This window comes from Corvus hawaiiensis, chromosome 16 (assembly GCF_020740725.1).
Source record: "Corvus hawaiiensis isolate bCorHaw1 chromosome 16, bCorHaw1.pri.cur, whole genome shotgun sequence".
Taxonomy (NCBI): domain Eukaryota; kingdom Metazoa; phylum Chordata; class Aves; order Passeriformes; family Corvidae; genus Corvus; species Corvus hawaiiensis.
Genome location: NC_063228.1, coordinates 16544749 through 16558463, shown reverse-complemented (window position 1 = coordinate 16558463; position 13715 = coordinate 16544749). Strand labels below are relative to the sequence as shown.

General features: G+C 43.1%; 1 protein-coding gene across 29 annotated transcripts in view; it reads right to left on the bottom strand.

The window, feature by feature from the left end:
* Positions 1-13715, bottom strand: part of MAPK8IP3 (mitogen-activated protein kinase 8 interacting protein 3) — a 73404-nt gene that overhangs the window by 48848 nt on the left and 10841 nt on the right. For all 29 annotated transcript variants that reach the window (XM_048321407.1, XM_048321417.1, XM_048321408.1 and 26 more), the window contains exons 2-4: positions 2851-2971; positions 2022-2092; positions 1176-1267 (exon numbers count right to left, since the gene is read on the bottom strand). In XM_048321407.1, coding sequence (XP_048177364.1) covers positions 1176-1267; positions 2022-2092; positions 2851-2971 — 284 coding nt within the window. The remainder of the gene's footprint in view (positions 1-1175; positions 1268-2021; positions 2093-2850; positions 2972-13715) is intronic.

Sequence of the window (13715 nt, the reverse complement as noted above, 5' to 3'; positions counted from 1 at the left end):
CAACTTCTCTGATATGAAGAGGCAGTTCTTGATGAAAATTTTGCCCTTCACCACAAAGGCTGGCAGTCTTATAACCAGCAACATTTTTCACTGGACACCTCTTTCATGGAATGTTAATATAAAGCCACAATTAGTATCAGCTTATTTGAAAGTCTGAGAAGGAAAAGCTCATAAAAAACCACTTCTACTATGCAGTCCAGCCCGGGAGTTGGACTTGGATGACGCTTGTGGCTCCCTTCCAACTCAGGATATTCTATGATTCTATGACTCAAAGTTGGCACCCTTTAAAAGAGAGATGCCCTAAGTTTGCTTTTGCCTACAGTACTTTTAGATTTTACTGTGTAAGCATTTCCACAGATATATTCTTACTTCCAGAAGTATAAGTGGGGAGAGAAACAAGCCTAACACACTTATCCCATTTGATCTCTAAAACTAGGATCAGATCATGTTCTGGGAGCTCACTCTGGATTTCCAGACTGCGAGGGATAGAAGAGAAGGAAGAAAAATAGTCTGGTAAGGGAGATTTTATGAACAGATGAGCACCTACAAACTACTGGTTCTTTTTATACCACATCATCTCTAGCTTTCTACACCCCTCATGCCTGTCTCTTCTGCCTAGGAAAGCTGATATCTAGCTTGTTTTTTGTTTTTCTCAATTGATTCCTATATTTTAGACAATCTAATTCTAGTCAGAACCCAAACAATGCAGGAAGGGAGGAAAATCCATTTCTTGGAAATAAGTAGGATTTTTGGTGACTGACAGAAAGCTTCCTCCGAAAGAACAACGGGGGAAAAAATCCTGTAAGGGCTAATGCATTTAACTGCTACGGTTTTGCTGCCTATCCCACATACAAAGACACGTACACTCATAGACACTTTATTTTGACACTTCCATCCATTCTATAGATAAACCTCTACACATTACCTAAGAATATAAACATGTTTTCCACAGGCCCCATCAACAGCAGCATGATAAAGCCTCACCTTTGTAAAACAACATACAAAGCTCCTCACCATCAAGTACCCACAACTCACCCAGAACCTATTTAAAAAGAGCTTCAGCTACAATCCACGTCCCCAGGGAAAGGTCCTGCTCTGTTTTCTCTCTTAAACACACACACTCAGTGTGTAAGTTCCTAGCTGACACATGTTACATGGAGAGGTCATGGCCCTACCTTCTCCCAGGTACACTGCCCTCAGTTTGGTTGTTTCCTCCAACTTGCTGCATCTTAGATCGCTCAATGTGTTCCACGTAGGTCTGGATCATCTGTGAGGAGAGAAAAATCCATGAGGTAAACAGATGAGAAGGAAAGGCTCATTTTCTGCCTTTGTTTAATTTTCTACAGCATCCATTTCCAGTTCCCTGGGGCTTTTTTGCACATTTCCTTGTCCTTACTGTTGCCTCCTAAGCTGATGATGTAAGTGAACGTATTTTCTGTCTAATCCAACAGAAAATTTGTCAGCAAATAGTGTCAGAAATTAATTCAGCTGAATCCCATAACCGAAGAGCCTTGAAAGAGGATATCCCAAAACAACATAAACATCTCCTGGAGGATCGTTGGCAACAGGAGATGAGGTAGCGGGGGATGTGCACAGCATCACAGAACAGCTGAGATTGGAAGAAATGTCCTAAGGTCCATCAGTCCACTCCCTGCTGAAACAGGGCCACCCAGAGCAGGCTGCCAGGACCACATCCAGATGGCTTATGAGTATCTCCAAGGAAGGAGACTCCAACACGCCTCTGAACAACCTGTGCCAGGGCTCATTGCCCTCGCGGTAGTTTTTACTATGTTTTTCGGAGTGAGCCTTCTGTGTCCTAGTTTGTGCCAGCTGTCTCCACTGGGCACCAGTGAACATAGCCTGGCTCCATCCTCTTTATACCCTCCAGTCAGGTATTTCTGATGTTCCCAAAGTTCAGAAGCTCTAGTCATCACCAGGATTGTAAAGTCAAATTCCTTTACATAATGTAGTCATGTAGATATCAACAAAGAGTTTATTTATTTAGAAAGATGGTATCCTACCTCTGTGTGACGCTGATGCAGAGCATTATACTCCTTCTTCATTTCTGATTCACGTTCTTCCAGTCGAGAAACTGCCAAGAGAAGATCCCAACTATCAGCTAACACACACCTGGCTCTCAAAATAAACTGTTTGAGCAACAAAGCCTATTTTGTTAGAAATTAATTTACACTTACTGAATAAAACAAACAGAAACAGAATTGTGGGATTTGGTCTTTGTTAGAAACTTAGTTCATGGGTACCTGCATGTTCCCAATACCAGCAACTCTGCACCACAAATGCAATAAAACCACTGACGTTTTTCAGCAGTAGCCTGGTGCCCTGTAAGCATCTTAGCTTGGCAACAATTTAAATTATCCTCTGGGACTGGCTCTTCTGGCTACTAGAGGAGCAGGAGTACTGGACAAAACACCAACAAATTCTGAGGGGAACTTCAATGGCTGCACGTATTATGGAAGTATTTGTAAAAACAAATACACAAACTAAGTGAGTAACTAACTAATTAATGTGATGATTTTTATAAGAGGAAAAAATGGAAAATTCTACAAGGAGAAACTGGAAACCAGGTTCCAAAGGCCCAAATCTTGCACCTTGCATCTGGAGAGACTGACCACAGAAGAGAAGAAATGTAGCCTCTACTGAATTAGTGCAGGTACATCCCACCCTTTGGAAGGCTCAGAATTTTACAAAGAAGTAAGGGACAACCAGGTATTTTGGGCTTTGCGCAAGTTACAGTGAAACAAAAAAAGTATTAAAATTATTTTTAAAGTAGCGCTGTATATCTGTGGAAGGCAATGTGTATAATGGTGTCTGGTGCACAGCTCTGCTTACTCTGGTCTGCATAGTTTTTGGTCTTCAGCTCCAGCTGTCGAGTCTGAAATTCAAGGTGTTCCACTTGGATTTGTAGTTCTTTCTTCTCCTGTTCCAGTGCATCTTCAAACTCTATGAACTTCTGCATAGGGAAGAAGTGGAGAAGAAGGCACAGATGAGAATTACACGTAAAGTGGGTTTGCCCTACCATGACCCTTCCTCTCTTCACAAAAATAGAAATTTGAGAGAATATAAAATGAGGGAATATAAATTACAAAATCAGAAATAAAAATTTTTAAGTACTGTAAGTAGCACAACAGCATTTAATCAAGATGAAGAGTCTATTTCATATGAGAAAAGTATTGTTATCTTTAATGCATAATAAATATATAAACCATCGTCCAACATGAGTTCTGTAAACCGGCACAACTCTCTCATCTTCAGCAATGCTGGTCTTCTTCGTGCCAGGCTGCATTTTGATTCCTGTTAATTTGATGTCACAGAAGTCAAATTTTATTTCTACAATCATGTATTTATAAATACCTATGTCAGAAATCTTCAGACTAACTCTTCTAATGATGCAGATGTAGAGAGCTCCACCCAAAATTCCTGTGGGGGACAAGTCTTGCAGAAATGTGCAAGTCTTTTGGAAAACTAAGCCCCAGCTCTGGTGCTGCTCACTCCCATCATCACCAACACAGAGGCAGCTGCAGGCAGCGGTGTGACTCCTGCACAGGACACTGGACCAAAGGAAAGGTTTTACAGATACACTCATTTCACGATGAAAACACAACAGGAAAATACCTGATTTCAGGGTATTCTATCTGTAAACTCTCACTTCTCACCTGTGAGCTTTAGTCACTTCCTGCTGTGGACACCAGTGCTCAAGAGCAGAGTAAAACATGTGGAACATTCTGTTCAGCTCCACTGTATTACACAACTCTTGGTAGGAACTGGAGCCACAGGGGCTCCAGATAATGAAATATCATAGAAGTATCATATAATATCATTCTATCATATCATATAATGAAGTATCATGAAATATTTAAACTAAGCAAGATCCCTGGAAAGTGAACACATCTCCACATCTCTGTATATAGCTGGATGAGCCTGGTTCTTGTGTGATACATGGTCATCAGAGGTTTTCTGCACAATACACTATGTGCAATAATGACTAATAACCCACATGTCTAGATTTAGAAACAGCTGCTTCTAGTACCATCCCTGACACAAACCAGTGGGAAAGTCCTTAAGGCTCAGAGAACATGTGCCTCTCCCCAGCAAACCAAGCCTGAACGTTACCACCAGGCTCACAAGGGCACAGTATAGCAAAGCTATCCCACCAGCTGCAGTACATGTCCTGGCCTGGCTTACAAACCCAAAAATTCAAGTCTCGTTACATTACTCCTGAATAGTTCCATCCAAGGAAGCCGTAAGTACAGCATTATCTGCACCAACCAGTCCAGTAATTAGAACACCAACCCAACAGCTGAACAACATGAGCACAGCTGGGGTTGGGAGCAGCCCTGGACTTGGACCTACCCACAGGAAGTAACAGGGGTCTGTGAGGAGCTCACAAGGCTCTGCTCCTAACCCTGCCTCTCTCTCCGTCTGTTTGCCAAATCCTCCTTAGGTCCAGCCCCACCAAATTCACCAGCACATTCACGTTGGCTGGTGAAACTTCCTCTGTCTAAAAGCATGGATAATGGTGAGGAAAATCCCTCTCTCCTCTGCCCTCTGCATGGGGGAAGTGTTGCCTCCAAAAAAAACCTGCTCGCAGGCATGAGAATTTCAGTTTAACAAATTAAAGCTTTGCTTTACTCCAAAAGAGACAGACACTGGGGCGAATCTTTTTTGGCAAAGACTCCAAGGGAAACTAACACATTTAAATGCTCAGTAAGATTATTTTGTTAAATTCTGCACATGAACCAACTGGCACTGCTGCACTCTCAGGGTAAACCCCATGCACACTCCCTGTTGCTTTTACTGGAATTATTAGCAGGAACACTGCAGCCATCATTGTGAATCGGATCCTCTCTGCAGATGACTGAAAGCCACATTATTTACGATTCTTGCAAACTATTAAAACTCCTCAGTAAATTCCTGGGAGCAGTGACTCAGTTTGCATTCTTACATACCTGTATTTATAGAAACAATCAAACACACTTTAGCCATGTCTTGCTTCCCTGCACTCAGTGTTCTGCAATGCCTTTATTCTCTAACTAGGCTTTTAACTTTATTCCTCTTCCTGCCCAAATTTACTGTAATAAGGGTTTGGGGTTTTTTTCACTTATGGCTGTTTTACACAGTATTTTCTAGAGCTAGCAGCAATGCCGACATCTTTCTTTTGCTATAAAGAAGTCCTCTCAGAGGCTAAACATTTACTTTTAAGTTAAATTTTAAGATTGTTCAACGGTTTCGATTTATAACTGTTTCTTCCTGAGATGTCAATTAAACACTGAAATCCCTCAGACACTCACCCAGCAGCCTGTTTTACGGATTCTGAGAAATTTATAAAACAACCTGCTTTGTAAATGTGTGGATTTATTTTTGAAACCTTTTTCAGAACAATAATATAATTTTGGAATGAGTAAAAAAGGAAAAGAAGTCCTAACAGACACAGTGACAATGAGCAACAGAGTTGAGAAGCAGCAGTTTCACTTGCTCCATCTGGAGGCTGATGGAAACTATTCCAACAGTTTTTTCCTGGTATAATCTCCATCTCCTCATAGGGGTTTGCTGGAAGCACTCTGTGCTAAACCTTTATTGATGAACCCTTTTAATTACAGCCAAGGGCTAAATCCCTATCACATCACATCACAGTGACTTAGCTTTCACCACTTTCCTGCTCCCATTTCTCCACCCAGGAGCATGTAAACCCCCCGAGGCAGGAATGAGGGATTTAGAAGCAATAAAAACGAATGCACGTTAAGGAAATAATTCACAGCTTTCTCAACAATAAATTATAAAGGAAAAGAAGGTACAAGCCCAATTTTATTCCAATAATGTAGGTCACCTTTAAAAGGATTCCTAGATTTGCTACTGCTGTTTCGGTTTAATTCCGAGGAAACTGATTGAAAGATTAACTCTTCTACAAATATGGCTCAGTCTTTTTCCTCAGACCTGTCTACTTTGCAACCCAAAAGTAATCAAAGAAACATAAAACCAGAAATCAATTAAGTACCTAGAAAAGAAAGAGACATGGAGACAACGATATTAAAAATGAATATAGATAGCCCTAAGTGTTTGTAGGGCAGAACAGCATTTTGGATAAAAGCACTGCAGGATGGCTCATCCTGGTGCTGAGGAGATCAAACGATGGCATTTGTGTGCAGGGGCCCAAGGGCTTGACCCAGTTCCTGGCTCTGCAGCACCTTGTACCTGCTCCGACATCAGAACTCATTTCACCTGAGCTTCTCCCTGCACATCACAAGCTCTGAGAGCAGGAAAATTCCTAAATCCAGAGTGAAGTGAGCAGTCAACATAGCAGAATAAGGAGAGGATTCCTGCCAGGGCTCTTTGCCCAAGAAAAATGTTCCTAATGTCCAGATGTTACTGCTGCTCATCCTTCATGGTACCAGTGAGCTCTCACGAGGGTATCCAGGCAGGCTTTATTTTTTCCCAGTAAGCCCACAACAGACATTCCACACAGCATCCAGGGAAACGCCTCACTAGCCACTAGAAGCAGCAGAGATTTAACTAACTTTAGTCAGAGATGTGAGCACACCCACAAGCACAACTAAGCTACACCACAAGTTTGGGGGGAAAAACGGGAATTTGACGTTCGTTTGTATGAGTTACTTTTGAGAACAAAAGCCTCCAGAGACAGCAGAGGCAGCGCTTCATCTCCAGCATGATGCCAGACCACAGGCCTCATGCTATGGCTCACGGCCCAAGGCATGCGGCTGCAGGTGGCCCAGACGAGCAGCCAGCCTGGCTCCAGCATCTCTCCTGCCTAAACTCAATCTACCAAGTGTATTCCCAGCACACAGACTGGAAATCCCCAGTCACACAGTGCTCTCTGCACCAAACTCTGCCTTCCCATGGTGCTGGAAATTCACAACAGGGCAGGGGAAACAGAGAACACAAACTGCAAAAGGTGTTTTAATTTTTTTAAAATTTTTTTTGATTAACCAGGCTCCCAGAGGGAGTCATACAGCAAGTACATATTATTGAGTGAATGCAACTCAGTAAATAAATATCCATCGGCATTTCACTTTTTTCATTTCTTTCAGAGGGACGATACAATCCTGGCCCTGCTGAAGCTGTGCGAATTTCTCAGGAACTTGAAGAGGAACCAGTATATCACCCCAACCCTTTAAACCACCTAAAAATAACGAGGCAGAGGGAACACTAACTTGTAAGTCTCCTTCCCATCAGAACATTTTCTGTCTGTAATATTTACAAAAAGCACCAAACCTGGTTATAACAGAAGAAGATTCCTTATGATTTATTCTCCTGCTTTTCATGTTTTTCATCCCAGTCTGTGCCCAGCCAATCCTCCCTTAAACGCTGCACAGATGTTTGACGCCCAAGATGAAATTCCAAAGTTCTGTGGACGATAACTCACACTTGGCCAACCAGCAAGCTTTCCCAAGGGCAGGGAATACTCACAGGAATCAAATCCACAATTCCGGCCTCAATTTCAAGTACAATTTCAATGACTTCTGAAAGCAGACACCACAAATACTGCTCTTCCATTATAAACATAAACATTTAACAGGAGCATAGAATCTCACACTACTGGTTTGGATTGGAAGGCACCTTAAAGACCACCTTGTTTCAGCACCAGCCCCTGCCATGGCCAGGGACACCTTCCACTATCCCAGGTTGCTCCAAGCCCCATCCAACCTGGCCTTGGACACTGCCAGGGATCCAGGGGCAGCCACAGCTTCTCTGGGCAACCTGTGCCAGGGCCTCCCCACCCTCACAGGGAACAATTTCTTCCCAATATTCAATCTAATCCTGCTCTGTCAGTTTGAAGCCAAGTAGGGGAGAAAAAAACCCCAAAGAAACAACCAAACAGCATAGTCTCATGGACTTGTAAAATACATCTTAAAATAACTAAATACACTCTTTACAAAGCACTGTGCTACAATCCCAAGGTCCAGGCTACTGAGTTTTAACACTGCATTGCAAATTTGTTGACTGCATTCTTTCACTTTAGTGCTGCCAAAAGGCAAGAAAAAAATCTGGTGACGGTGAATCACCCCAGGTTGAGCCTGCTACTGCAGCTGCCCTTGATTTCAGAGGTTTCTCATTCCCAGGGCCAGGTGCTGTCACTGGTTTTCCCTGAAGTTTTCACTGCACAGAGCTCAGCTCACACCCTCACCTCAGGAACTCACAGCTTCCCATGCCAGCTTTATGGAGATGCAACAAAGACATTAAGAAAAGAGAAACAAAAAGGACATGAGAATTCCACTGACGGTAAAGAAAAAGTACCTTTTGTTTGGTCTCCCACCATGAGAAAGCAGTGGGTACACTGGAAGCAGAAACAGCCCCCAGTCCCAGGAGTTCTCAACAGCAAGGCTGACCACAGCATTAATATGTTTACTATTTTTTATCTTTTTTTTTCCAGAGCCTCTACAGTTAATTTCAAAGAATAATTTCTGAATACAAACAATTAAACAGTTAATCACCTCAGTCATCTGAGAGAAATGGAGTATGAAACTGCTATATATATAAATGTCACATGAATTTTTTTTCTGCTAGACTCTATTCCCAGATTTCAAGTAGAATCACTGATCTGTAATAATCCAGGATTATGGCAAACAACAACGGCTCACACACTTCTTCTCTTCAGAAGGAAAATAACTAACACAAAATCATCCCAAGGCCAAATAATGACTATTCCTCTGAAGAGCAGTGGTACAATGCAGATTGCTTGGCTTCCTGCTTTCCTGTCTCTTGCAAAGGAAGAAAATGACTAAAAATAGTAACAGATCCATCAGAAATCATCACATCACATTAGTGATAAATCAAACAGAGCCAGAGATGCACAGAGATGCAGAAATCTCATTATGCAACCTTAATCTGTGGTGGCTGGCAGTGTGTGCAGTGGGGGCCTAGCAAAGGTAGTGCTGGGGTTCAGTCCAGACCTGAGCGGAGGTGCAGGGCTGTGGGTGAAAGATGTGTTGGGGGAGGAAGCCCCTCACTCAAGGCAGCTGTGGTTTCCTTTTAGCGTGGGAAGCAGGGCAAGGGAGGGGATTCTTCCCCCTACTTCGCTCAGGTGAGACCCTACCTGCAGTGCTGCCTCCAGTTCGGGGGTCCTCACCACAAGGATGCGGAGCTGCTGGAGCAAGTCCAGAGGACGCCACAGACATGCTCAGAGGGCTTCCCACTGCCAGAGGGCAGGGTTAGATGAGATATTGGGAAGAAATTGTTCCCTGTGAGGGTGGGGAGGCCCTGGTACAGGTTGCCCAGAGAAGCTGTGGCTGCCCCATTCCTCAAAGTGTCCAAGGCCAAGATGGACAGGGCTTGGAGCAACCTGGGATAGTGGAAGGTGTCCCTGGCCATGGCAGGGGCTGGGGCAAGATGGGCTTTAAGGCCTCCTCCAATCCAAACCATTCCATGATCCCTACAGGCATTTATATGAAGTCATTTATTTAGCAAAGCTGAAGTAGAAGAAATTGAGTTGTATTCTTTACACCGAAGTTACCTTGACTTTATTGCATGAAAACATTCCCAGCAGAAAGGCAGTACAGACAGATTTAGTGTTTCCCTTGGGAAAACAAAGAGTTCAAAAATATTTAAAGCTGCTCTCCCTTGCTGGTCTCCAGAGCTGAAATGGACTCTCAGAAAATAGAAAAACATGGTCATTAGCCCCCGCCCCCAGTGATAAAAACATACCTGCATTTCCATCAAGCTGTACGTAACATAAATTTTAGAAACGTTTTGGTTCCTTGAGAGCAGTGTCACTTACAAGTAAAAAAGGGCTCCCTGCATTTCACCTGATCATCACTCATCTTGCTCCTCAGTGCCTTTAGGTGACAGACCCATGGGTCTTGGTGTGCCCCAAGCAATGCTACCCTTTCTCCTGGAAGGCACCTGCCTTCAGCAGACCCTGTTGCAAATGATCGCAGTCATGGTACCTGTAGAGTGAACCCCTGATCCTGGTGCCATGAGAAAACACACCTTCAGTAAGAGTAAATTCTGGTAACAGACTCTATCTTCTCTATCTCTGAAGGATCTCAGTTGCAGCAAACAGAAGACACTGTCTCCACTGTAAGTGTTACAGGACAAGGCTCAAAAGGCCAAACTCTCATCCTCAACACTGCACTGGCAAAGAGGCCACAAGCTGAACAGAGCTGCAGTTCTGGCATGAAGAACCAGCCTGCAACTAGAGCACACTTGTTAAAACTCACAAGTAACTGATTTACCAACTCAAATTTCATACTTGTTCAAAATCTTACCCTGCACTTCTCACAAAACTCAGCAAATTCCAGCTGTGTTCTCTGATGTTCCCTGCTCTGCTCTGTGTGTTCTCCAGTGTCTCCTGTTCTGCTTACTGTGGTTTCCTCCTTTTGAGTGTAATTTGTGCCATCACAGCTGTGGCAACCATGAAAACTCTTACATTTTCATTGCAGAGGTTGGCCTAAAGTTCAAACCATATTCCCAGTATGGCATACATTACATATCAACTCTGGAGGAATTTTGTATTAGAAATGCATGATTACAATAACCTTTTTATATTGAATACTTAAGATCTGTATAACCCTGAATCACATGAAAACATACATACAAGCATTTCATACAGAAAAATAACTACCAGCCTTCCTCAGGTGAGGTCTCTGCTCTCAAATAAAGCTGACAGTGAACATGGCCAATTATTGGCAAAATGGCCAAAACATTATAAAAGAGAACAGAATATAATGTCATTTAAACAGTACTTTTAACCTAGTTTTTAGAATTTATTAGCCCAGAAGGACACACAGTACGTAGCTTCAACAACAGGCTACAGAGCTACAAATATATGTGTAAAGAATGCAGAGAATACATAAAAGCAGAAATGGCAAAAATCACTTCGGCATCAATGGAAAGATGCTCTGAGCTACGCCCTGTGTTGGAATCTTTGCTATCCTCAAAGACAAATGCACTCCTGAAAGAACATTCCAATCTCCATGGAAGCATACAACCTTCTAGTGAAATAACATTTCCTTTATATCTGCAAAGCTTGGAGATAAAAGATTTCTGTTCCTGCTGCTAACTTCAAGAAGTCAAAATGACATCTTTTATCTGCTAGATATTCAGTAATCATAGATGGGACTTTGAGTGTCTTCTGTGAAATAAATGTCTTTTTTTGTTGATGTATGCAAAGATTACCATCTCCTATATTCCCATTCCAAGAGACCCGAGCCTTCTTCCAAAGGAGAATTACTTTTCCCTTATGGTGCTCTCCATGAAGTTGGCTTGGTCTTCCAGCTCAGCCAGGAGATACAGAGGGACCCTCCCATATCCTGGAAACTGCTCCAGCCTCTGCCCCAGACAATGTTCACCCGTCCAGCTGCTCTTATCTCCCGGTGGGACTAATGACAAGGTTAATTAGGACAGAAGATGCAGAAGAAAGGGGTGGACAAAGAAGGGATGAGCTTCCGGCAGAGCAGCTGGCCTTGAGAACAGCCTCGACCTTATTTTCACCAGGATGGCCAACAAGAAGGGAGGTGTGACTGTCAAGTCCTGCAGATGACACTAGACCAGGAGGTGTCATCAGCACTAAAGAGAACAAACTATTGCAGGGAAAAACTGGAAGATGCTGCAGACCAAAGCAATGCAGGGCTGAACAGCACTTGAGTGCACAGGCATGCACAAGAGAACCACCAGTTGTGCTGTAAGGAGGAGGGTGGAGAGGAAGGAGCTGGTGACAGAACCATCAGTTAATGGGCCCCATGGTGACGTGCTCTGGGCCAGGCACAACTGCAGCCAAGGAGGGCAGAGATGAGATGGACATGCAGCCACTCCATGTCATATAGGCCACACCAGACTGTACTAATGAAGGTGAAAGCCCTCACATAAACCTCATTACTAACACTTTGAAAAAGGCTGTGGGACACTGGGACACCCACAGAGAGCATTCACACACTGTAAGGCACAGGCAAGTTTTCCCTGGAAAATCACACGTTATTCCTCCTGCTTCTCAGAGAGGATCAGCCCAAGCACCAGATGTGGCTAAGGGTCAGTCAAGAAAAATATGAGGGAATCTGTAAAACAAGACTAGGCTGACCAGGTGACACAAGGTGACACAGAGGCCAGCAAACCTGCCTTCTTTGGCAAGGGAACAGAGTTTGGCTCCAGGACCCTGCAAACAGAGACCAGACAGGACAGGACCAGTTTCCCTTAACAAAATAAAGAAATAAATACTCAATAGGGCAAAAACTCACTAATAGTAAAAGCCAATGACAGCACAAGAACAAACCAGGCAAACCAGGCCATGAATTAAAACCCAAAAAAGAATTCCACTAGAATTTTGAGGAAGGAAAGAGTAGAGGTGGGAGTTTTAACCAAGCTTGATATATTTATGAAACAGATTATGTGACTCGAGTTCCTGCAATACTCAGGGACTGGACATGCTAACTCAGGCAATCCCTTCCAGTGCTACTGTCCTGAATTTTTAAGGAAGAGTGGATGTTTCTGAGAATGCTGGTGGCAAAACAGCTACAGAATTGGGGCAAAAATTACTATGCAGTAAGAGGTCCCTAGGGCTAAAGTCTGAAGTAGTTAAACCAACACAGTGCCCAGTGGTGTGGCTATACATACTATAGCTACACACATTTTTAATGCTAATAGCACCTTAACGTGTGAGTATAAACATACAGTTTATACTATTCAGTATTAACAGGCTGAGTGGCTGCCAGACATCCATCACATCATAACATGCATGACCTTCTGCTTCACATGCTGCTTCCACAGCAGACTGCTCTATGGAAGCTGGGCAGTTGGACAGATGCATTCCCAGTACAATTACCTGGTAAGTACTAGTTTAAGATGAGTTTCCTTATTTCAAGAGCATAGATGCGAATTTTCTCCCAAATCACAGAGCTCATCATACCCCAAGTGCAGCAACTGTAAGCATCCAACAATCACTGTCCACACTTTGGCCTGCTTGTTTTTAATTTCTTCCTAAATATTTTATATATTTTTTCATGTATGACATTGCATTATTGAAGCCACAGTTTTCTGCCTTCTGCGTAGCTTAGCACAAGCCTCCATTCAGGGAAATAAAAGACACTGATGCACTGGTTTGAAATGCTGAGCAGGGACAGAGCATGGATAACAACAGATAGTGAAACAAATATTAACAGAATAAACATTGTTAAAAGGAAAAAAACCTAAAATTACACAAGCTGGTAGTGTAAACTTGTCTTTCTTTGTGAGGGCAAAATATATTTGTAGGTATTTTTGTTACCTGGAATTACGGTGCAAATTACGTGGTGACTTTGATTGAACTCAAGACTACCTACCACAAAAGCCACACAGCTGAAAGGGCAAGGCACACAACCAGGGAGGTGGGATGAAGGTGGGGCTACTGAAATGTGGGCAGTGAAAATAAGTGGAATTTACAAAGATGCTGCAGGTGCATTTAATGCTGATACAAAAGGTGGCTGTGATGAAAAACTGTCTTAAACCACAACACTATTCCAAGAGGCATTAAATCATTACTTTACAAGTTTAAAAGTTTATAACAAAGTAAGCAGAAGATCAAAGACCATGTGCAAATGAGAAGCAGAGCAGCCATGGGCACTTCAGCTGAAGGGGAGTAGGCTGGTGGGATGGCAGGGCCCCAGAACCGGGGACCGGTCTGCCACTAAAGCCACAGTCACCTCAGAAGAAAGGAAGATGACAGACATCACCTGATGGACAACCCCAACTCCAGTACAGGAGCAGTGGGG